Consider the following 26,810-nt stretch of genomic DNA (forward strand, 5'->3'; position numbering starts at 1 on the left):
AAATGTAGTCTCCTGACATGGAAACAGAGCCATTATCTTTCTTGTGTTATGACTCAGCCAGCAGGTGCAGACATGAGCTGCTGCTGCCGGATGGAGACAAAGTGTATAAATGGCAGTCACAATTCAGAAAATCATTTCTGACTTTGATTGAAAGCCGATCCTCGTATGTGAACAGTCACCACGTCTGAGAGGGAGAGCAGTGAACCCTGCCTTATCCCTGCCGAAAACTGCCTCTCTGCATTTTCATATTTATCATATTTATCCTCTTTTATAAAAAAGCTCTCTGTGCTTGCTTTGTACCTGCTGTCAAGCCATCAAACACATCTGTTTGTGTAGATTTAGCAGTCTATTAAAGTCTTTTTCATTCATTTTGAAGCAGCCTATTCAAGACAGAAAATAGAATTTCTCCTTATTTGATTTTGTTCAAAAAATTACAAAAATATTGAAGAATATTCAACACATCTTTAAGTGTAATTCTTAGCACGGCAGACTGCCACTACTAAAATGACACGTAAACATCAGATACTTAAGAAAGTTAAGCTAAAAAGAAAAACGAATCCACCTTCATCCAATATCTTTGTGTTTTGGAAGGTTTTCATCTGGCAAAGTAAATCACTGTATAGGTATTTTGGGGAAATAGACTCCAAATGAATCAGAAAGCAATACAGCTGCCCCCCAAAAATACATACAATACGTTTTTCTTTTTCTTTTAGTTTGAGAGATATCTGTGTTTCAGTAAATCTACTAAATTGTGGATAGGTCTATGCTTTTAGAAACTATATGTCTTTATATAATCTGCCTCATTTCGACAACTCAATTTCATATAGTATTAATACATGTAATCATGTTTGTTTAGTGACAAGGAGATTAAGTATGAAAATAATGCAAATCATCCAAAACAAAGTGTCAAAGTGCTTTGCAATCCAATAAAATCAGACAACACACACACACACACATTGTCAAAAGTATTAAGGTTTACATTAAAAAAATACATATATACAACGTGGAAAACACAAAATGTAATTGAGAAGGGACTAATAAGTGAAACATAAAGAATCATTAAATTATAATTATAAGCCTACGTGTACAGATCCCATGCATCTGTACACCCATGTGTGATGGCAAACAGTTTCTCCATGGTGATCGCTTATGCCCCATCTCAACTTGAAATGAAAAGGCGAGGCTGACTGGCTGAGTCTTTCTCAGAGAGCACAGCACCATGGCTACTCACCAGCACATGTCCGAGTGAATAGATGAAAAGCCAAGCACGTCAGTGACATCTGCGCCGAAGCCCCCATCTACATTTTCAGCTCTTTTTTTATAGCAGAATGACCCTCCTTACATCTGTCTGCTGTCTTTCTTTATGTGTGCTTTGTATATGTTCTATTGTATGAGTCGGAACTCCCTGCTGTGTTCTGTAATAACCTTTATTCGCTGGAAAATTCATGATTTCTGTTGGATATAATCACATAACATAGTACATGATATATGATTTACACTGCGGGAAGGCATATTTGCAGGTTTCTTGTGCAACATCAGTAAACAATGTCAGAGTGCAGTCATCCATGTTTCACAGTTTATTTTTGGGTTCTTAATACAGCCGTTGCTTGTAGAGTCCCCTTTAAGCCCTGACGTTCAGCTGTTCTATGAAATATCTTGAGGGCGATTGTTGATTAAGGGCTCTTGAGGCAGAGGCTGTTTTGGTGTACCGAATCCAGTATTGCTCACAGGTTGCCTGTAGGTTTGGACTTTTGTACCCATCTGGGATTAAGCACAGTCTATTGAGTAGGAAAATTTGTACTTTCCTCAAGGGAGGTGCAAATACAAAGCGTTTAAACATACATCTTGAGGTTTGAGCATTTTTATATTTCTTTATATTTTTCTACTCGCATCTTTGCACAGAGCCAAGCCAAATGGGCAAAATAGAATTACACACTTCCCAACCTGACTTGTCATGTAGCATAGAATGGCAAAAATGAAAATTCAAATGCAAGAACAATTTGAACACATTGTGCAGAAGTGCTATTGATAGGACAGGCATGTATCAATGGGTTGTTATGGGTTCTTTTGTGCTTTTTACCATTCTCTTTCGCTACACGGTAAACAAGCCAACACAAAGCCAACAGGCTGGTCCCTGGAGAACTGCCTGCGTACAAAGTGATGATAAGTGTCAGCACTGATTTCAGAAGGGTTCGTGTTCAGATCCCACCCCTCCCTCGCAATCCCTGGGAGTGCCTTTGAGCTACATCGCCGTGCTGCATGCTGTGTTGCATTCACCTCAAGGGAAGCAAAGAAAAGAATTACAGAGGAGTCTTTACATTTTTGCAAGTGAAGCAACTATGGTGCTCGGTAAAAGAGAGAGTTGAAACTTCAAATACCATCTGAGTAGTGGAATGAGCAGTGGAGCTTTTAAAATGGGTTAAATTAATGAGGAAGAAAGGTATTTGACCAGGGTATGCTTATTATAAGCCCTGCTTAGCTATACATATTTTACTTAGCCCTCAGAGTTGATGAGATTTAGAAATGTAATGTAATGTGGCGACAGTTGCTGCACTGTTGTGTGTCCCACTGCCAGGCAGAGAATGGGAAATGAAGCAAACAGTCCACTGAAAAGACCAAATAGTTTGCTTGACCCTTGACCCGGCTTGCATGCTTTGTGGCCTGTCAGCTTTGTCCTTCTTGTCCATGGCATTTACCAGAAACAAACGGCCACGGATGGCTTCCTCAAGATTAAATGTTGACTCTCTCCACGACTGACAGTTTACGTCAAGTTTGCTCCTGACAGCAGGAGATGGTGAATAAACACGGTGAGCTCTATAAGAGAGGTGACATATGCATGCTGAGGCTTCAGGACACGACCAATGCAATCATCATGCCCCTAACGCAGCATCCATCAGCGGGCTGATAGATTTCATTAATATAAGACCTTTGGTGTCGTATCCGCTGTTCACCATGTACTCCTTCAGTGCCGCCAATATAATGTTGACCTAATCGTTTTACACCCCTGCAGCGCAGGCATGGCACCTGAAATACCATTGTTATTTATCCCATAATGAGATGTTGACATTTATAGATTGATAGAAATTGAAGGAAGAGTTGCAACAATATTTGTGTGTGAGTGCATTGTATTATAAAACAAAATCTTGTATAATAGGCTTTTGCCAGTGCACTACACAATGAACAACGAGAGAGGCAAGTAAATAATTGAAAAACACTGCACGCTGTGTGCACATACTTTGCATTTGTTCCTTTTCGACAGTAAAAAATAAAAATGATAAAACATATAATAATACAAATAATAATTGAATTGCTCAATTATAATCTCTTTACTATTTCTGTATAGAGTAATACAGTAACTGTACTTTTTTGTGCTCAAGCTATTGAGGTGTGCTGAGGATATTAAAAATCACGTAGCGTCAAAGAGGTTTGACAAACCATCAGGCTAGGCGTCAGGGCAGGCTTTTACCTTGATGGTTTTCATCTGCACCAGTTAGCTGGTGAACACAACTGCAGATCGCTCAGTGGTAGGAATACAGTGAAGATCACCACGACCCAAATAATGACGTATTGGCAGTCGCACGTGTTCTAAGCCTTACACATGACCCACAAAGCACAACAGCAAAGGAAATTCACCTTGAAATGCAAAAACCTTTTGTTGTTTTCTGGATGCCATTGGTTGCATGCCTGTTTTGTGTCACTTTGAGTTCAAGAAGACACTTCAGGCTCCTTGAGTAAACAGACCAGTCTGACAAGGACTTCAACTGATTGGCGAATCAGAGATACATGAGGAGCAATGTAGTTTTAGTACGGCTCCTGGAAGAGTTGATCATTTCTTCATTTGAAACTAAAGGGCTCATTGGCACACCGGGCAGCATGGTGGCTAAGTGGTTAGCACTTCTGCCTCACAGCAAGAAAGTTATTGGTTCGAATCCAGGTCGTTCTGGGCCTTTCTGTGTGGAGTTTGTATGTTCTCCCCATGTTTGTGTGGGTTTCCTCCGGGTACTCCGGTTTCTTCCCACCATAAAAGACATGCATCCTAGGTAGGACTGCAGTTGAAAACTAGCCAATTGACTAACACTGGCGCATTTACAGAAATGTTCATTAATGTGCATTGTCCTAATCAAATACATAAATGCGTTTAGAACTGGAGAAATCTAAACCAAGGCAAAAATCTGTGTTTGCATTACCAGCAGTGATTTAGGAGCACTCTTGGTGACAATTAAAAGAACTGGGAGACTGACGTTATTGAAGTGTAGATATTACAGGTTCAATTGACGCTTTATTCCGTTCACTTTTAACACCAAATCAGGAAAAACATTCCTTGAAAAAAATCCACTAAAAGCTTGCTCTACATCCTTTGCTGTTAATTGGGGTGTTTTGTCACATTGTAGGTGATGTGGTAAAGACAGAAATATGCACTTTGCTCAATGCTGACAGTTGAAAATGGTCCATCTGTCCATCGTTACACACCAACAACGGCCTTCCCGTGAGATATATGGCAGTTTCTGTGATCCCTCTATTGTTCAGAACATTGAAGGGGTTGATGGCCATCAGACAGCTCTGACTTCAAACAGGATTATTCAAGGCTGGTTACTTGTCATGGTAATTTTAATGCTCCAACAAGCTTCAAGTGTTCTTTCTTTAGAGTTGTTCAAGGTTTATTTTTGTTGGAGTTGTACTTTGAGGTGGGGCCTTAAGGTCATCTTTGTACTCATGACTTGTTCTCCTGAGATTAAAACTCTGGCATATGAAGAAGGTTGTTGTAGAGACTGCACAGGTTCAATGATAAAAAAAAAGATCTTGCCTGTCTGTTTATGGAGTACCATAAAAAAACTCCTATTAATATTCTAGCTGCTCCTAGAAACAGACCTCATTTTTTATAGTGGTAATCCACATGTTTTGAGTTGAACCAATTCGATTGGAAAATGGGAAATTGACCGTTACTTGGTGTGCCACTTGTTTAAGACAAGGTTGTTTTATGTGGATAATAGCTCTTGCTATTGATTCCCAGAGAGAGAAAAGAAATGGAATCAGTTTTGCTAAAAGTAGTACAGTAGGCCGTTTTCAATGGCAATGAAATGGAACTTTTGAAAATATTTCAGCTTTATTTTCCAGAAGTCATTTGAAACAGATGCCATTGAGAAATTGCACAGAGAACATTCACATCTACCAAACCATCTGTTCTCCTTTTATTCCAAAAGGGTAGAACATGAATGAAAAGAATCACAAAATGGAAGGATTTTGAGTCCAGCTTTCACTCAACAGAGCACTCATTCACTGATATTCAAAAGACTGTTTGAATATTAGACTACTTGTGGCCAGAAAAATATCTACACCTGACATTGGTATAAAAGCAAAGATGCCAGTGAGAGCCAATATAGGGTCCTCCACTAATGCAATGCATAAAACATTTCACAGGAAGATGTTATTGTGTTGCCGCGTTATTTTGGAAAAAGGTATGATCCATTGTTTTTGGTTTCCAGACAGAAAATAAGTGAAATACAAAGATCCATTTGGTGAATCGTCATTGTATTTTTTGTATTTTGTAAGCACTAAAGTATGTCATTTTTCTAAATGTGAGATGAGCTACTTATTGCTGGATGTTTTAATGGAAAATAGCTAGTTTGATCATCCATAATGACCATTACATTAGATAACTAGTCACAACGGCATTGCAGTAAGTGGCTCCATTTCATTTCATTCAATTATTTTGTAGCAAAATGCAAATCATGAGGGGATTTTGTAACATAATTAATCATACATAAATGCCGCATGTTTTTGATCTTTTGAATTGATTCGGATGTTTGTCCAATAAACATGTTGTTGTGTGTTTGCTTGTGTATGCATATCAGCAGTGAAATTTACAATATGTAAATGGTGTTTCATACATTTGCATGTACATATTTTAGTGGTTTTTACCCTGAAATATTATCACATACATTAAAATACATTCAATATAATTTGTGACATGAAATGTGATAACATACATTCAAGTTTAAATCCTAGTCCAATCAATTTAGCTTGTTATCTTTGAATAGGAAATGTGAAAAACTGAAAAGTTTCACCCTCAGGTTTGTAATCATTATTCAGTATTTACATGCGGAACATTCCTTTAAGACAAATGCCCTCAAGTCATTCTCTATGCTGATCCTCACACCTAAAATATTGAAATATTTTTTTCTCCAATAGACGGTTTACTTTCTTATATGGTTGCCTTATTCTGATGTTCTTTTGTCTCTCAGCTACACTCAGATGTGGACAAAGGAGATGGCAAGGTGAAGTATGTGTTAACTGGCGAGGGCGCCACCTCCATCTTCACCATTGATGAGAACACAGGGGACATCCACGCCACAAAGCGCCTTGATCGGGAGGCACAGCCCTACTACACCCTCCAAGCTCAAGCTGTAGACCGAGTCACCAATATACCCGTAGAGCCCAGGTCTGAATTTGTGGTCAAGGTCCAGGACATCAACGATAATGAGCCAAAGTTTCTTGATGGACCATACTTGGCAGGGGTACCAGAGATGTCACCCTTAGGTAAGCTTCCCCATTTCTCTTAAATATAATCCATATAGTTCCCTCTTATATTTCCTCTCTTTCCCGTCTTTTTACTTTATCCCTGTTTTTTACTCTCTCTTATACACTTTCTCTTTGACTTGCCCTCGCTCAGACAACTGCATTTGATAATTTTCCACCTCACTGAATTTGTCTTTATCTCTCTCAGTCTTTAGGTCATGGGGGGAATAGTGAAGTTTGCAATATTAATTTGAATCCAACGTGTTCGCTTTGTAAGACTCAATACGTGCTAATCACATTGGACCCAATTTAAACTGCTGTTCTAGTACATGAGCTCCTCGTCAATTGAAGTCCAGGTTAAACTACTTGGATTTTTGCATCCCTTAGCCAGCGCATGCAGGTTTATGGTCGTCTTTGTTCCTTTCATGAATACTCTACACAATGCTGGGTAGTGAATTCAATACTTTTTAGGCACAGACCAAAATGCCTCCTTTGTATTGAGTATTGAAAAATGTCTTGTCATTCAACACCAAATTTCAATACTTAAGAAGTAAATGTCATCAGAGTCAGTGAGCCAATAAACATGCAGCACACTTCTACCAAGATCTAATAATGCTGGTGATTGGCTGTTTATAATGTTACACGTCATGAAGACATGCAGGAAAAACTCTACATTACGCACAGAGACTGGGCTCACGTAGTAGGAGCTGAAAAATAAATAAAACGATTTGTGCCGTAATGTGTAATGTTGTAATTTATTTTTGTTAAAATGGATTTTTTTCAAAATTGGTATAAAAAAAGTATTGTTCAGGAACCATTATCGAAGTCAAAGTATTGGTAGTGATACTGGTATCAAAAATATTTGAACAATACCCAGCCCTACTCTACACTGATAAAGAAGTATTGAGGAGTACTTTTCTCCTTGTGAGGTCTTCAGCTTTTGAATACCTTTGTACATCTGATGGTGTACACAAGGTATGCGTTGAACACATTTAGAAATGTTAAATACTTAATGAAAGAGAGTAAAATAACAGCATGAAAAAGTCAAAGGAAAAACAAATCAGGGATCAAAGTTATTAGACAAATTGATATTTATTCAGATTTTCCCTCTGGGGACCATACATGTCTGAACAAAATGTCATGGCAATTCATCCAATAGTTGTTTAGACAAAAGTTTTGCACCGACCGGACAACATTGCCATTTACGCAGCCACTCTGCTAGCATGGCTAAAAACATCAGTTGTCGTTGTCTTAAGGACTTATCAGCTCATATTCCGTAGATCACATTAGCATTTATTACTATAGAAATTTCTTTTATCTATCTGTTTTAAATGCAGTCTTGGAGGAAGCCATCTCATCAGACCCTTTCTTTAACTTACTGCTTCTTGCTGCACGGTCAAGATTTCCTTCAAGGCTTAGAACAGGTCGCGCTCAAGCTCAAAATGCTAGTAAATGCAAATAAGACCTAACAACATCCTGAGGCTTTTTAACTTAGCAGGTGTACAAGAAACAGAGAGAGTGACCTCCATATTGAAAAGCCATGCTGTATGAGCTCTTTATATGGTACTTAACATAGCACTTAAAATATTTGTTTTCCAACCCTTGTTTTTTGTGTTATTTTAAGGGCTTTCTTAGAATGAATTTTTCACTTTTAATGCTTAATAAACTTCATTTTTGTCGAAAAGAAATTAATGGTGCTGGTCGTAAAATGTTTTTAAGTCATTGTACTAGGATGAAGTCTGATGTGCCTTAATTTACATGTTTATCACCTCACACATGCCAGGAAAGACCTCTAGGCTGGGCAATGCTGATGAGTGATGCATGTTTTAAATAATGACTCAAGCTAACTTATGGTCTGAATCAGGCTTAAAGGCCATGGGCATGTTTTCCACAAATTGGACTCAGACTTCATACTAGCCGGTATGTACAGGTACCTCTCAGCAGACAAATGCATTTCAGAGCAGCACAGACCTCCATAACTTTATCCAGCTCCTCCCAGGGGTTCCCAAGGCGCTTATAGGCATGCTGGGAGCTTTGGTTTAATCACAAGTGAACTATGAGTAATGGGATGGAGGCAGGAATGAACTTGGCTGTTAATTGGTAGAAAAAGTGTGATTTGTGGTAAGTTGCAATTCATTTGATTTAAAACATCCAAACACAATTTTAAATCTAGAGGTTACTGTCGATCAGGGTGTCCGAATGTTTTGTAAAGAGTGCCAGATTAGATAATGTGAAGGTGCCTGGGGCAAGTTTTAAATGGTAATGTAAACAAATCAACACCACTCAAATGTGAAAAAATCTAAAAATTGCTTAAAGTTGATAGATATTTGAGTAGACAATTGAGGAAGTCTGTTCACAAAAATCTTTTCTCTTTGGTTTCATCCAGGCTTTGTAAAACTGCATTTACAGACGCAGCTCTCACGCCGTGCTACAGACGGTTCCGTGTGATGTCTGGATGCTGCTGGGCAGTTTAATCAATATTAAAACCTCATCTTTTATTAGTTGAATTATTTTGTATATATAGTCTGATCTGAAAAATAACTAAAGCTGTGAAATAGATGTAGTACAATATTTCCACTTTGGGATATAGTAGAGTAGAAATATGAAGTAACACAACATGGAAAATACTCTTTTTTTGGAGTAGATGCACTACATTCCACCACTGTTTACTTCAATAACTGATTTCCCAACTGTAGTCAGTAAACGTTTATTGAGATTGATTGTGATAGTGATCTACTCAATACTAATTACTAACCACTGATATTTTTAACATCACAATTCATAATTAATCTGGAGTGGTAAACACCATTTTTTTAGGAACACGTCAATTTTTCTAATGAGTATGCACTTTGAATTTGAATAAGGTGCCAGAGTGCGTACTAAAGCCTCCAAAAAGAGTGTTTACAAGTGTCTTGGGGACCATCCAGAGGTCCAGGCTAAGCTCTCAATGTCCCTAAATCCTAGAAACACCCCTGATAATATATTATCACCTTTTTAAGTTCATATGGTGAAAAGGTGCCTGCTGCATTTGGAAACAACCAAGACCAGCGAGAGTGAAGCAAAACATTAGGGTAGAGGGCTAAAAAAACAAAAAAATTAAAAATAAGGCTGTAAAGCTCCAGAGAACTGAGGGAAACTACACATGACCATTTTCTGTTCGTTATTAAGTAAGCGCTACCCCTTTGACGATGTTAATATAACATTATTCATTATTTCAACGTTTTACCACCATAGTAAATTAAAACACAATTCAGCAATTCCTCAAACCTGTAGACATCAAGAACTGAAATCCTCATTGTGCTTATCAGCATCACCTGGAAACCTCAAACATGTATGGTCCCATAAAGATGGAAATTAGTAAAAAAGAAAGGTGTTTATGGCTTTTTTATAACCTTCAAAGTTAAAAATGAAAATTTCAGCAGGCATGCAGAGGAAGTGGTAGTCGTTCCAAGGGAAGCAATGCTGTGCTTACTTCACAGGCAGGGAGATCTCTGAAGGATTACACAGCCGACTGTCAACAGGGGGTACAGAGCTCAGGCTTAAGGAACTAAAGGATTAGAGTACAAGGGCTTGGAGTCTCGTGTCCAACCCGAGATAAGACAGCAACTCGGTACATCAACCACAGAGGAGGAATGCGTTCACACCATGAGCGCCGAGGCACAGGGTCACCCTTGCCACTTTATTGACTCTGCCAGCTCCTGTGAAGGTCTTCATCCCAAGTTGAGAGAACAACAGGAGAAAAATGCATCGCCTCTCTTTGTAAATATCTGCTCAAATCAATCACCAATGTAGTAAAGAGCAGGAAAGGGCCACACACCTCTTGTCCTCATAATTCCTTTATAGATGTCTTTAAATCATTAATGGTCACAGCTCTGCACCCCTGATGAATGGGTTCAATTTAGAGGAAATCATGAATTCAATTAATTAAAGTAATTAGAGGCAGTGCTCGTCCATACACAAAGAGACCTTATGGCCCAAGGATCTCTGAAGGCTTTTGTCTTAATCACAACAGGGATGTCAAATAAACGACAAGAGAGCTCGAGGACAGTTGGAGGTGTGACAACCGCGGGGCCTGGCTCTCTCCAGCTGCACAGCAAAGGGCCAAAAGAGCAGTTTGAGGGCTCATTACAAGCAAAGAGAATGTAATGTCAACCCAAGGCCAAAGCTCTTGAATTTACTACTCACCAGGTCCTTATCCAGCTGTCATTGTTCCTGTCTAATTCATGCCAGCGGAGATCAAGGATGGGACAGTCATTTCATTCTAGAAAGGAGAAAGGACTTCTGGAAAGTTGATTCAAATACCTTTCTTTTCATTATTTGGGGTCATGTTAGTCTTGCATTGCCAGACCTTCCTACACAGCGCTGCAGAGGAGGGTCTGGCTGGTCAACACAGCATTCAGGGATGGGAGAAAGACGTGCTCTGGTTTATTGGCATTTCCTTAAACCAAACACAATCCGTCATTGGCGGCGCTGAGTGCCGGACGGAGCCACTGTGCCGCAGCAAAATAGCCTCGGAAAGGAAATTTTTTTTTGTTGTGCAACAGAAAACGCATATTGGACAGATAGTGATAGACATCTGAGGAGCAGTTAAACATAGTCTTCATAAATCAACCAGAATTTTAAATTCCAACTCAAAGAAAGCGGAGGGTAAAGGAAATCCAGCCGAAAAGAAGAAGATCCGGGAATATGTTGTGGCTGTAGACTAGGGTCATGTTAATTGCTTTTTGCATTGTGTGTTACGAATATACACTCTATATTCACTTTGTTAGGTACACCCTGTACAGGTGTACCTAACATATATGTTTGCAAAGCTCATCTGTTCAGTTGACATAATCTGAAATGTTTAAATGAGATGAAATGCTTATTACTTAGATATTAGTCAAAGGTGGTACATTTAGTCAAGCTGTGTACAATGAACATTTGAGGTACTTGTACTTTACCTTACATTTTATGCAAACTTCATACTTTTACTCCACTACATCTCATAGACACATATTGTACTGTTTATCTAACTACATTTGTCTTACACTTTTTTTACTTTTCAGATTACACTTTTTCATCCCCTTCCCGTCCAGTGAAAACCATGTACCTCTGAATTTGGAGATTTTTAATATAAACGTTTGTGATAAACTGACTGTGAAGTGTTCCTTTAAGGGTTCAGAAAATTCTCCTACTTCTTTTGCTAAATAGAAACTAAGCTGAAAACAGGGTTATTAAGGGATACTAATACCACACGATTAGTATTATTACTTTAGTAAGGGATCTCAATATTTCTTCCAGCACTGGGTCTACTGCACTCTAGTACTACTTTCAAATTTGTTGTCCTCCTTTTGTCATTAAACTAAACATTATAGGTATCATAAAAGTAGATGGCAACAGTTGTATTTGATTGCATTAGATTGTACAGACATACCAAAAAAAGTGGCCACAGAGTGTACCTTTGGTAGTTGGTAACTTTCTTTACCTTACCGTACCTTAATTCATTTTCTCTTGGCAAATGTATAAAAGTGAATTGAACTTTAAGCAATATTCCCTGAAGCAACAGGGCGCAGATGTTAATGTGCACAAATGAAATCAACTTAATCAGCGGTGGCAGCTTTGAATACTTCAAGGCATTGCAAAATTACTGTGCATAAACGGAATCTTTGAAAATACTGTAGGTATAGTTAATGTATCTGTGTTTCATTTCCGTTTTCAAGTCACATATTTGGTTTCATATTGCTCTATTTTAGTCACATTATATTTTTATTTGTAGAAGAAGGCCCTTTATTTGAAAGCACATGTGGCTTGTATTAATATAAAAGTTACATTCTGGGTCACATTCTTCAAATTTGCATTGAGAGTGTGCACTCAGAAAGGCATATTGTACTTGACAGTTGGATGCAGCAGCCTCTATACTCAAGGGGCTGAAGAATACCTGTCTCCCATTCGGATTTAAGCATGCCACATTTATTTTCATTACTGGCAGATGACAGTTGCTCACCCAAGATGCGTAATTGATTAGGAAACCTGTTTTGTACACAGCTGCGGGGAATAAACGAAAAAAATGTGAAGATCAGATCCATCACATCAGTGAAGATGGACAAATATTGAAGGGAAACAGACGGGGCACATTGAGTAGCAGATGACAGCTTCGTAGAGCAGAAAATACTAATTCTAAAATTCAGGGTGTTTTTTTGACATCCGGCTCACCCGGCTGAGATTACCTTTCATTCTGACAATATTGTTAGAACATGTTTGTTGCACCACCTGTAGAAAAAAAGAAAAACAGAAACTGTGCCATATCTGAGTCCATATTGAATGTTAATTTACAGCCTTGTCCACAGAGCACTCTGTGACGTGATTTTAACTATCAACCTATAATATAGATTTAGACATTGCCAGAGCTCTCTTCTATACAGTCATCCTTTGACCTTGGTATTTTAAACTACCTGTAATATAACCTGTCATGACTAAGAGGTGATGATATAATCTAGGTGTCCTTCTACAGCTGGTCCTGGTGATAACTTCTCCAAGCTTCTCTATTATATTGTTCACATCCAGGGCCAGAGCCTGTTAATTCTGCTTTATGGCCAGAATGGAGGACTCTAATCTTCAATTTCCATGATCACTTTCATTCTGTAAAAAGCCTGTAAAAAACATCTCATGTTCCAAAGTGAGATTTTTATTAGGATGCTTTCTACAAAGTAAAATATCACCAACTTGCAGGACAGCAATTTCTGTCAGATTGTACAATATGTGCAACTAGTCGTTAAAGTGAAATATTCAAGCAGCTTTTTTTTTTTTTGTCCAACTGGGAAAAGCATGTATTTTCATTTTCAAGATTATTTCGACAATGTCTATTGTTGATGATTTCACCGCTGCAAAGTGTGCAGTAGGCGTCAGCTTTAAGACCAACCCTGACGTACAGTCTAACAGCAAACAATATCCTTAACCATAATGGTTGATTGTGATAATTTAACAATTAATTGCCTTTCCTCCCTATTATTTTATGGATATTAATTCCTTAACATGAAAAGTCTGTAACCATTAAATAAGCCCAGTTGGAGCAACAAGGCAAATGTATGACCGACCTATTGAAATTGATTGCCAATGATTGTCGCTGATTGTGTTTTCTCTGTGAAATCTTCAAACGCTTCTCTGCCTTTACCTTCCGAACCACGGCTGTCAGCTCAAGTCACATCAACTGCGATCAGTCGGTATGTTTAAAAAGAAATGCACAAGGAGTCATGTCTGCTGTCTTCCTCTCTGCCTCGAGGAAGAGTGGCAGAGGACAATACTGTACTGCATGCAGAAACAACAATTGCCAGCTGTCAGCCAAGTTAACAGTCGAGTTTGAAAACAAATTTCCTTCTTGTAAGCTGGAAGGAAGTTAGGGGATTTGGGGGCACTTCAGGGCACTAAAACAAAATCAGTCTTTATATCTTGGGTTTTATAACTTTATCTGCAGTACTCCACTTTTCCTGAAACTAAGGGGATATACAGTAACTATATGGCAATCGTTACTTTACAGTGTACATTCAATGTTGTAATTTCAATTATTCAATAGTCAGATTCCTTCCCTGTCAATCAAACCTTAGCTACCTGTTTTGGCTCAGTGGATGCTGTTGTGTTAGCTAAGGTAGCTTTATGACTTACTGATGTGTGTTTACATAATACTAGTTAACACACGGATTTTTTATTTGTTATTGGATTTATGTTTTAATGAATGAATTAAGTTTCTTTATCTAACAGCCAAAACCACCCATTGAACTTAATTATTAATTGAGGGTTTTTACATGGTTTAAAAGGTGTTTTTATGTGAATTATAGGCAAAGTCATACATCTCTTAAATTGTACTGTAACACTTTACTAGAAGTAATCTACATAAGATTGACATGACACTGTCATGAACACATGACACTGTCATGAACACATGAAACTGTCATGACACAGTCATGATACATGAACCCTTACCTTAACCATAACCATAACTACTCATGACAAAACTAAAAGAAGTGTTATGTCATACAGGTTCATGACTTGATCATAATGTTTATGACACATTCATGACGATGTCATGTCACTCTTATGTAGATACCTTCACATGTAACCAGTTTGTCAATAAAGTGCTTGTTTTTTTATGGATTCCAGGCTTAGTACAGCCTTTTCGGATAGATAACTTGCGTAGGTTTGGTAAAATGAAATGTACCCCTACCCTTTTTTACTGTAGTAAGAGCAATGTTCAGCCATCTGAACCAGAAGATCTGCCTTCCACTGTGTACTAGCACCAGAATTTGTCATTCTAAACAAATAACACTTGAGATGTGTGTGCTGCTATGCTGGCTTTCGCCTTCACATTGGATTTTGTTTTTAAAGTTAAATTTTCCTTTCTGCAGATCAACATCTTCTCCAGAAGTAGTTTGTGGACCCTACAATCTGTAATTGAATGGGCTTAACATCTGTACAAATATTTTACCTGGAAAATAAAATGGAAGATAAAAAGGAATTAAAGGAAGGAAAAACAGTTTTCCCAACTGTGCCTTTTTCTGAAACTTGGTTTCATAACATTCTACAGAGATTTCATTCAGTCCTAATTATTTGAACACAAAGTTTCAGTGTCCTCCTATGACATCGCTGGAGGACAAGTTCAAACTCTTTGACTCTTCTAAAGAAAAAAACGTTAGCAGTTTTGGGATAAGTATGATATGAGATACATAGTGATTTTTTTTTTGGTGTGGGTGAAGTGTCTGTTTAACAGAGCACAGCTTGGTTGCAGAACCCATTTGGCTGCTAAATTACAATCAACAGATTGAAGTTACCGGAAAAGATGCTGCTGACTGATCTGCAGGAGGGAAATGAAAACAATGGCAGTGAAATGATCTCCAAAGGCTCAAAATTACACTTTAATCCTGCTGCAGCATCACTGCAAACAATGGCAACAACTGAAAGTGTTATTTATTTAGCAGTGTTTGAGGCCGAGAGCCAGAACACAGCACATGTTACATTCTTTTGGTCCTGCTGAATTGAAGAACTGCTTTAAACCCGGGTATTTTGTGTAAAAATGAAACTTAAAACAAAACTAAAGTAAACATCAACCCCAACAAAGGAAGACAGTTATTGACTAATGAGATTATTTACCGCCTCAGAAGCCACATTTTGATTGCCTTCTCCCTTTTTTTCCACTTTCAAGTGGAATTGGTCACACACTCGGTTGATATGATCACTGTTTCCACATTTAGCTCTGTCTGACTTGGCTTCTGGATGCTGTCTTGGAAACTAATGATGGGTTGTCTGCCCACAGGAACCATGGTAGTGCAAGTGGCAGCCACAGATGCAGATGACCCAACATATGGGAACAGTGCCAGGGTGGTCTACAGCATCACCCATGGACAGCCATACTTCTCAGTGGAGCCTAAGACAGGTAAGGTACAACATGTGTCAGACAAAATGATGGTGATATGATACAGGACACAGATGTGGCAACAGTAAGGAAGCAAATAAGAGACATAAGTCTTTGAACTGTAACAGCCACTGAATACTTAATATTGAAATATTTTGTTTTGAAAAACATATCCTGAATTGATTTGTTCTGAATTCACCTATTTGAAATGTAAATATGAACATTCTTGATTTTCATTTTAAAAACCTGAATTTCGATAAATAGTTTTCAATGGTCACAAATTCAGATTTACTTACAAGTTACAAAATTTCAGATAAAGTAGATTAAGTTTGTTTAAATTTGATTGCTCAAATTCAGATCGAAAAATTCAAGTTAAATATTCACACAGTAATATCTGGCCTACCCAGGAACCGACGTCTGGCCTATCAGAGCACGGCCTGTCTGTCATGTGATACAACATACATACTTCTGTTGAGCCCTGAGTTTTTAATGTACAAAAACAACAAACTTACCGGAGCACCTTGGTTGCCCCTGGCAGTCATCTTTACAGGTTCAATACCCGTGCCGATTTCTTGGATCACATGACAGACAGGCCGTGCTCTGATAGGCTAAATGTCGGTTCCTGGGTCGCTGAATTTGTGACCATTGAAAAACAATTATTGAAATTCAGGGTTTTAAAATCAAGAATGTTCATATTTTAATTTCAAAGAGGTGAATTCAGACCCAATCAATTCAGATACATGTTTTTCAAAATAAAATATTTAGATTTTAAGTATTGAGTGGCTGATAAAGTTCAAAGACTTATGTCTCTTATTTGCTTCGCTAAACATTGAGTCATTTAAAGGCCCTGAAAACAACCATTGAATAAAATGACAATGGAAACACTTCTCTTTTGTCACCAGCAAATTAAAGTTTCAAAGAATGCAGCTGACAACCTAATTCTATTAAGTGTGGTCACTTGTTGCAATAAAGATAATAGCAATCATCAAACTGTTAAATAAAGCAGGCTGTGAAAAGGGCTGATTTAAACTGCAAGATAAGATGTGAGGTAGTTTGTTGACTTGTGGAGCGTTTTATCCTGAGAAGTGCAGTAGCAGTCCTCGCTACATCTTCATAGCTGGCTCATTAGCCACTGCCCTGCCGAGGCTTGGCTACTTCACGCAGAGCACTCTTGCAAGAAAACAGAAAAATATGGGCCATCCCATAATGTCAGGCTTCATATTCTGCTTCAAGAGCATCACACACACACACGCCAGGATTTTTATGAATGTAGTTCTAAATCATGAACTGGTGAAAGCCACTGCAATGCAGGGATTTATGTCAGTTATTTTTCACACTCAGGCAGACACAGATATATGAAGGATGCTCAATAAAAAAACTCCACAGTGACCTGTAAGGTTCACTGTAAACATTCAATTAGCCCAACCACTGGAAGAAAATGGAGCATTCAAGAAAAATATGTGTATTTCGCAAAAAAGGAAATTACTTCCCACTGTATCTGAGGAAGATTTCGGCACACTTAACTGTGAACTCTGCGCAGAATCACAGAATTTCTATGTTGTTTTTTGCTTTCTAGAGACCTTTGACTAATGAAGCCTCCCGCTGAAGCTTTCATTAGGGAACATTTCTGTGTTTCCATGTTTTGGGGCGCACATTTACATGTTTTATACACTCGAAATGAAAAGTTTCTCATGGATACTCTTTAAGCTCCAACAGTTCCTCTGGGAATTCTCTGAGGCTGTAAATCTTTGATTTAAAGTGATTCCTCATGGCTGCTTAGAAGCTAAAACTTCTGTAGGCTAATTAATGTGTTAGAAGGCTGTGATTACCTTCCTTAAAGTGAAACTGTCGCCAAAATGCAACCTAAGGTCTTTTTGTGAATGTACTGTTTTTTTGTTCTGGGTCAAACGGACTTCTGAATGGGAGCTCTAGGGGCACTGCTACGATCACGATCAAAATCCCTATTTTTAAAACACTACAAACACTGAAAACACTGAAACTTTGCTGGAAGTATCACCGGGGGCTCTACACGTGAACTTGAGCATTGAGAACATTGTTTACACAGAGTTCATGAAAAAGAGAGTTTTTGAACAATTCACTTTAGCAGTTGGTTTTTCCACTTGCTGCCGTCTCGCCATTCAAAAAGAGTTTGTGTACACAAACAGTGTTGTCAATGCTTGAGTTCATGTGAAGAGCCCCTGGTGATACTTTGAGCGAAGTGTCAGTGTTTGTAGTGTTTTAAGTCCAAATAAGGATTTTGATGCGATCATAGTATTGCCCCTAGCACTCCCATTCAAAAGCCCATTTGACCCAAATCGGAAATACGGTAAATCTTAAAAGTGGCGCTTCCGTCCTAATTATGCTTTTAAACGAAAGTTTGACTCGGGGAGATTCACAAGAAGTCCCTAAGTTGGATCTTGGTGAAAGTTATGCTTTAAAATGAATTTGATTTGGAATTTGTGAATTATTTGTGCTTCTGTGTTTTTCTTTTATTTATTTCTGCTATTAATTCAGCTGATGATCAAGTATCTGACATCTATATTTGTTGGTAACTCTGGTCCTTTTTGGTAGCCATCAGTTAGGATCAACCATAGCTGGTATTTAGACTAAGCAAGTCTTTCACATATCCCAGACATTCAATGTATTTGTCCAAATTAACGGATTTGGTCTCTTCCATTTCCTGAGGAAAATATCTTGATCTTAAGATGCTAAATGCTTTGCTATTTTCAATAACTAGATGATTATAAATCTATACTGTATATATAGTTATTCAGTGCTGAGCTAGTAGCATTCAATGGGTTTGCTTGATTGTTTTAGTTAAAAACAACTTGAGGTCATTTACAGTGATGTTTTCTAGCCCATGTTGAATTAAAGTCCAGTATTCACTGTTTTTTTAGCTTTGTTTAGTGTTCATCTCCTGAGAGAAATATCTGGTTATTTTGTGGCTAAATGCTTTACTTTTTTCATCAGCTAGTTGCCAACTTTGTCTGTGTGCTATTTTAGGATTGGACTGGGCACGTACAGTGGGTTTTTAGTGCTGACCCTCACCTGTGGTCATGAGCTTTTGGTAGTGACCGAAAGAATTAGATTGCCGATACAAGCGTCTGAAATGACTTTCCTTCGTAGGGAAGAAGTTAGGAGCTCAGACATCCGGGGGGAGCTTGGAGTAGAGTTGTTGCTCCTTCACGTGGAAAGGGGCCGATTGAGGTGGTTCGGGCATCTGATCTGGATGCCTCCTGGGCTCCTACCATTATAGATTTTCCGGGCACGTTCAAATTGTAAGAGACCCCAGGGAAGGCCTAGAATGCACTGGAGAGATTTTATACGATGGATGGATGGATGGATGGATGAATGGATGCATTGATGGATGGATGGATGAAAGAAAGAAAGAAAGAAAGAGAGAGAAAGAAAGAAAGAATAGAAAGTTGCTTAAAGCACAAAACTTAAAGCTCACAGATAAATCCCACATTGGTACTCTTTCTGTGGACAACGGCTGGTTTATTAACCTGTCAAACAAGAGGCAGACACACACATACACACACCTAAATGTGCGCCCAGACGCAGCCCGGGGGCCCCTTCAGCTTTCTGCTGCCCATCTCTTCCTGACCACAGCTGATTATACTTGGCTGTCTTTCCATCCACGTAGAAGACGACCGCATCTCATGGCTCTGTGGCTATGAGATGCAATATTGGTGTGAGAATTGAACAGCATGGATGGCTGTCAGAGAGGTGTGACTCCATGAGGAACTTGATGCGGTGAAGCATGAAGACATGTTGCTTGACAAGAGTAACCTTAATACCAGCCTAGTGTAAGAACACGGCTTATGGAAGAGTAACTTGTGTGTCGAGGGGGAACTCCTGCAGGCTTTTATAGCAGCATTGTTACTGTCTGGAAGTCTCTGTTGGTTTGTGGAAGTTTCTTTGATAGATTTCTTTATAGATCCCCCCCTATATTGCCCTCTACAAAAGTATGAGACACAACTATAATTGAGAGAAATATTAGGAAGTGTTCACGCCGGTTAGCTTCATCTTCATTTTAATTTAGTTAGCCTACCTTTCAAGAAGAACTACCTTGGGGAAATAAAAATGTATGCCACTTCGAGATGCTCTGCTGGTTTTCTGTAAAAAGATCCTGTTGTGTCATCAACTTTTAACTCTGTAGCAGAAACTTGCCAACTTTTGTTTTTATTTATCTATTGGTGGTTTATTTATTTGACATTTCCTGAGAAAATCACTGCACTAATATCAAATTATCCAAAAGCAACGTGTCACACTTTCTGCCACTTCTTATTTTTAGATGAATTAAAAATTATCACGATGAAACGGGCTTCATTTATCATGTTGTGTCTAAGCAGTAATTTCTACAACAGGGACTGATAGAAACTTGACTACTTACCCCTGGCTCTTCAATGATCTTTAACAAAGTTTGCGAGAACACTTGAACCCATCGACGAGTCTGGAGTGAGACTTCATCACACCAATACCAATTAGAGGAAGAGCAGGCATTTACTTAAGTGATGTTCAAACAGCATGTCTACCCCATAAAGTCCCCATTACTCTCATATCATGTTTTTCTTAGAGCCATTCAGTTCAATGACCAGAGCTCATACTTTCACAGCATCAGTTGCTGACGTGTTTTTCATTAAGCTAAGTGGATTCTTTAAAACCCAAGGTTGATATTTCAAAAGCTTTAATGGGTTATGATTGCTTACTGTAAGTGGCCGGTGGTATTATGTAATAGATTGTGATGCTAATCAGAGTTAACTTCTCCTACATGCCATTCTGTCCACTGTGTACATACTGGGAAGCAATCAGCGTGATGGATGAGATGTGATGCAGATATGTCAAATCTGCCTATTTCATATTGAGCAGTGTGCTTAAAGCCAATGCATCTAAACATGTTAAGCGTGACGGTCCCTTACATGTATTCGATTGCTTCTTGACGGCCTTTTACTTTTCCATCACATAATTGCAAATTTTGAAAGAAGAAATAGCACTATTGTTAAAATGAAAAGTTACATTTACAAGCAGTAAGCAGCAATTTACCAGATAATGACACACTGAATTGTCCTTTATTTTCTAATTGTCTTTTACTTGTTTTAATTGTCTTATAATACCATTACAAATTTTATCTAATGCATGTTAAAAACATAGTCTAACACTAGTATGAGTAGAAAAGAATCAGATAATTGTCAGATAATTGACCTAGCAATGTCACAATATATAAAATTAGCTAACCATTAACTATCTTCTGATCAAACCAGACCCAGGGTGGTAATAGAAAAAAGACAGTATTGAGTTGACTGTCTTTTAGAAGTCTTTTCTTACAAAAGTAGTCTTGCTTTAAATTTATCATTCATAATCTCTACAGGTGGTAGATATTGTGTCCGCCTTCTGGATTGGTTGTAAAAGGGACGTGTTGTCCCTTTCAAAAATGTTTGTGTTAACTGTAGTTTTTAACATACTGTCAATACCATGTTTTTACAGAATACTCTCTAGGGGTGAGACACCAGCTTTTTAGACAGCAGACCAGGATTGAGTGTTGTGGGATGAGTCTGTCTTTGCAAGTTACTAATTAGTCCCATTTGCAGCACACGCCTGGCCCATAGCAGAGGGTGACTTTGACAAAGTGCCTGGTCTGAAATACACTCTAAGCTCCACATTGCAATACTGCACTAGCGATTAAGTGGCAAAGAGCTAATGGTCAGGGAGGTGGGGGGGGGGCTGGGGGATATAGGATGCGCGTGACCCGGTGTTAGGTGAGTAGCATCCTGGCTCTCTTTCGTCTAACAAGTCTCTTTACTCTGGTTCTTAATCCCAAATTGAATCTACAAGGTGCCCTTGGGAAAAGTACTTAATCCTGAATAGCTCCAATAACTTCCAAGCAATACATAATGTCGGCAAAATACATAAGTTCCTGCGCCTAAAGGTGCTTAGTTAAGACAGAAATGTTGTTATATATTTTGATTGATAGCTTGTAGTTTAGTTTGAAGGTGAAGCTGAAAATATAAATGCTGTTCTAATTGATGGCAGGCTCAAGGAGGTTTGAACAGCTGCCTCCAGCTCTGTACACCTTGGCGACATGGCAAGTCCTTTAGAGACAATTATCCCCGCACATTAACACTGCTAAGCATGCATGCATGCTCACAGGCCTCAATGGCTGGAATAACAAGAGAAGAATTTAGTTAGTAGCAAATGCCAGGTGCCTGAATGAGAGGATTAATTACACTCTGAAGGGGGTTTAAGATGTGACACGGCTTGCCTCTCAGAGCAAGCAAGTACAACATCTGAATATGACAGGCACTCAGGTGAGAGAAGCCTGGATGGACAGAGCTTTGTCTTTTTCTCAGCTTGCGAATCTAATTAAACCGAAAATGCTCAAATGGAAAAAGAGGCCAGTTGCAATCCTAAATGCAGAGGTCAGGAGCAGCGGGTTTCCTGTTTTGTGCCTGTGATTAAAATATTAGCAGGGCCTTTTTACAGAGATGCTCACAAGTCTCTGAGCTACAGTACAAGTCAAGTCTCTCGTGGTTATAATGAGTGTTGTATCAACTGCTGAGTTCCATCCAGGGTGCTTAGAACTCTGCATAGTTATATATAAAAATGCTTGTTTTCATAACATCTAGCAAACTTCAATCAAAGTTAACCTTGCTTAGGCCGTATCTAAAGCAAGAAGCAAGCTAACATAGGGACTGCAGATGAAAATTAGCCTGTATGGCTAAATCTGGTGCATTTACATTTTGGTTTCTGTGCTCATGTTGATTGATGTGCCTTTTAAATAAAGAAATCTAAAAAAAAAATCTGTTAGATGGCCAATGCTGAGCTAAACATGTTAGTTAACCTATCAGGGTTTCAAATAAGATGCGGGGCGGCCAGAATCCTTAATCTTGAAATGAAATATTTTGCATTCAGCGGTTCTTTACTCTGGGCCTTTTTGTATGAAGTTTTTAAAGCCAAAGCTTCTGACGAATGGCACAGCAGCTGCCGGTGCGGCTGACGTTTTTGTTTTTTTCTTTCACGCGTGGCCGCGAGCAGAAGATACGTTGCGTATAACGTGCTACTTAGGTAGGGTAAAGGCTACACAGTGAGGGGAATAACATTCAGCTTATCAGAGTTTTTTCTAAAAATAAAAATTGATCATGAGTCCCACATCTTGAGTTCAAGTCAAGTCTAAAAACTATTAATGACGAGTCTAAGGTCAAGTCAGAAGTCTGTGTGCGACTTAAGTGTGACTTGATTCATAGTCTCAAAGTCCCCATCTCTGCCTCTTTTTTTTTGAACCCACTGTGCTTTTTTCTTTACCCCCTTCTTTAAAAGTGTGTCTCTTGTTGTGACCCTGTTTGAGACTCTTGTTGTGGCGACTGCACTAAATTGAGAACATTACACCTGAGGGCTAGATATAAATCTTGCTGTCTCCTGTAATATGGAGAGGGAGATGCAATTTTTCATTTCTAATCACAAACAACAACAACAACAACAACAACACACTACCTGGTGAGCCGATGAACACACTTCCTTTCAGCTTAACATAAAAAAATAAATGGATCCTATGTTCTGTAACATGTTTCTGTAGACACTTTGTGTTGTGGCCCTCTCCCACTGAGTAGGTATAGTTGCCCGTGATTAGAGTATGATGCTTGAATGTCACTAAGTAATAAACTACCTTGGCTGGAGGTTTTATTCCCTGTTTGTGTGGCCTGTTTTTGTGTTATGGGATCTATTCTTTGTAAGTGGACCGCCTCAGGGTTCTGCAAATCACATACTGCACCCTTTATGTTCAAGTGTTCATCACCTCTATCAGTACCTCTCATAGCTGCACGCAAAGCCAGAGGGTTCCTCCAAAGTCTGCACTTTTATTTCCTCTTCCCAAGACAAATGTCAAGGATCTGGGCTTTAGCAGGGAGCATGGCCCACCCGTCTGCCGCCAGTGTTGTGGAGACAGCTAGATAAATGCACGGCTACAATGCGTCTGGCTTGTACCGGAGGCAAGGAGTCACGGCGCAATGTGAAGCCGTGCCGTGATAGCGACAGAAGGATTTTAATCATCGCCTCTCCCCAGGAATGACACCAGCGCCGCACGGGGTAACAGAGATAGAGAGTGAGGGGGCTGGCACCCAGCAGACAAACAACAGTCTCGCAACATCGGCATGTGGATTAGCAGTGTCGCTCGGTGAGAAGTATGTGTGCTTCTGGCCAGGCGGGAGGAGAAACATGTCTCTGTTGTTGTTTTTTTAGGATGCTAAAATCAGGATTCATGGCATCATTAACCACAGCCAATATCTTTTAGTCTCCAACACACCAGGCTGATATTAAATAAGTATATCAATTGTGTGTGAAGCCTATCTGTGGTTTAGTTTCATTTATCTCACTGCTGGCTGCACAAGCTTAACATCTTTTTCTAGTTTATTTCACCTTTTAGGAGCCATCCGTTGCAGCTGTTATTATAATCCAACCATTATCCAGCTTCAGCTTTGCTTCCCAGAATGTTAAATGATGCCTCTTTTTAAGTCTAGACATGCATGCTTTGTCTCTATGGTGGTGATGTACTGTATGGAGCAGAGAACAGATTTGTTTTTTCCTCTTTGTGTCTAGCTGGTATTATGGGAGCCTCACTGGGTTGAAGGCTTGGAGTAACCTTTTCTGAACTCAACTCAAGTTAACAGGGTTTACAGGTGTCGCTGCAGCAGGCACCAGAGCAGTGGTGGTGCTCTTTAATTGGGTATGAGGTTACACTTTGGAAGAAGCAACAGCAAAGTGATGAAAAGATGGATGGAAGATGGATGCAAGGGATAAACGGGGCAGATGGGTGAATATCTACAGCACTAAGATAGATGCCTAAATTCGCCGCTTAAAAAAAGGAACAGATAACATGTTTTGACTTTGTTGTCGAGACATAACCAAAGGAGAGAAAGGAAGCCTTGTTTTACCCCACTGCTGCATGACAACGTCCCACTGTTCATTATTTGATGCAGGACTGAAATGGCATGTTTTGCAGATAAACAGCCAACGATTATTGCTTTATTGACTACTGTCATCCCACTCTAAGCCCACTGGCAGGGACTTTGGAGAAAAGAAAGTGGACAGCTCGCTATAATTTAGCTAACTGAGCCATTTAGTTTAGAGCAGCCAATAACAGTTTTCAGCCGGAGGGACTGTGATGACATTAATAAAGGATGACAGAAAGAGAAAATTAAACACTTAATGGCATTGTTTATTTTCAAGTACACTCGCGGTTGACGGTCAAAATGCATCTTCATTTTTCTCTTGAAGTCCTTTGACCCACTTTTCTTGATTTGTTTGTCCTTCCTCATTTGTTCCTGAATCAAGCTTAATTGAAAATACCGTGCGTGCGTGTGTGCGTGCGTGCGTGCGTGCGTGCTTGCAAGAGATAGAAAGATAGAGCGATAAAGTAAGATGAGTGTGCGCTTTTTGCGCTCAGGTTTCTTTATAGAGCCCCCCCTTACAGCTTTGGAATAGATATTTGGCAGCTCCGATGTTTACTTGTGTCTGACTCCTTGCTCAGTCAGTCTGCCTTCTCCTCTTTCTCTGTTCCTCCGACAATGCTTTCCTAGCTTTCTGCTTTTTTTCTTTGCTGGCTCAGCCATGACGATAGTGTGAAAAACTCCATCACTACCTTGTTGGCCGGTTCCTGAATGGGCGTATGTGTGCAGTGCTGTGAAGTAATTCGTTACCATGCAAGACTTGATATCACGCGATACTTCTTCTCCAGCGGCTCGCCGGCCCAAAGTTGCAAGGGTGGTTTTTCCGCTCAGAGGCGCTAGGGGGGAGCGAGACAACCACCATTCAACTCGAAAAAAGTCATAAAACCACTCCAATGACTCCGTAGCTGTTCAGTCAAGGTAAATTTAGCTAAACGAGGGTTAGGTTTGGCATAAGATTGGGCATCGACAACCGGTACCAACTTGGAATCATTTCAAAAATTGCTATTCTAATGGAATCGTTTGGAAACATTTGGTTTTAAATCCAATCATCATGAGCAACTTTGGGATTCCGTATCGGCCACCGTACCTCCAGGTGCTTGTTGTGTTGGAGCCATGGATCACAGTTAGCTGCGCCCTAGTGTGGCTTTACATGCTTTTTTCATACATTTACATTGAAAAAGTCTTATAAAATTGTAAACCACCGTTGAATCAAAATGAAATGTTCCTCTTATCTGACAAATAAGCATGTGACCCGTTTCAACTCCAACTCTCAAAAAAGAATTGATAAAGATGGAATCAAAAAGAAGAATCGGAATTGGAATCATAATTGTTGAAATTAAAACCATGGCCAACCGTAGTTAGGCATGCAGTTGGGTTTGGGAGGAAAGTTGTATGTAGCATTTTACAGCACCTGCTTTTTTAAGAGACATAACAGTCTGTCACAACTGAAAACAAAAACCTAATCTACACATAGTGCTGGCGGACTTTAATCATGCAAGTGATAGCAGTTTGTCAGATATCTTTCTTCAAAAACCCATTCTTGGTGATTTCTCATCTAAAAACAGCACAGTCCTCGTCAAGGGCAGAGCTGATTGAGATTCAACAACACCTGTAAGGAATAAATAAATACCGGTAGTGGTTTTTTTGTTCCTCGAGAGATTGGACCTCAAGTTCATGTCAAATTTCTGGGTAATTTAAAGGATTATTAGAAATTCTTTAGGTACTGAGTCTAAGCAAGAGCGCTGCTTTGATCTGCTTCATCAAGCTTGGGAATGCGATAAAGCACTCAAAATGATTCATTTATTCAGGAACTGTGGCTGTGGCTTTGTATGTTTCTTAATGAGCAATCTTCCATGTTCTGTATTAATCTTTAATAAGTGCCATTTAATGAATTAAACACATTGTGTGGTAAGTCATTAACTTTGGACGCAACAGTGATTGCTTTTGAGGGATTAGGACACTTTTTCTTT

The 26,810-nt window shown here is 39.1% G+C and overlaps 1 protein-coding gene across 2 annotated transcripts in view; it reads left to right on the plus strand.

Annotated features, from left to right (window-relative positions):
• cdh7a (cadherin 7a) overlaps positions 1 to 26,810 on the plus strand; it is an 88,662-nt gene that overhangs the window by 28,989 nt on the left and 32,863 nt on the right. For both annotated transcript variants that reach the window (XM_032503405.1, XM_032503406.1), the window contains exons 3-4: positions 6,243 to 6,537; positions 15,800 to 15,919. In XM_032503405.1, the coding sequence (XP_032359296.1) occupies positions 6,243 to 6,537; positions 15,800 to 15,919 (415 nt within the window). The remainder of the gene's footprint in view (positions 1 to 6,242; positions 6,538 to 15,799; positions 15,920 to 26,810) is intronic.

The sequence above is a fragment of the Etheostoma spectabile genome, chromosome 22, assembly GCF_008692095.1.
Source record: "Etheostoma spectabile isolate EspeVRDwgs_2016 chromosome 22, UIUC_Espe_1.0, whole genome shotgun sequence".
In the NCBI taxonomy this organism is placed as follows: Eukaryota; Metazoa; Chordata; class Actinopteri; order Perciformes; family Percidae; genus Etheostoma; species Etheostoma spectabile.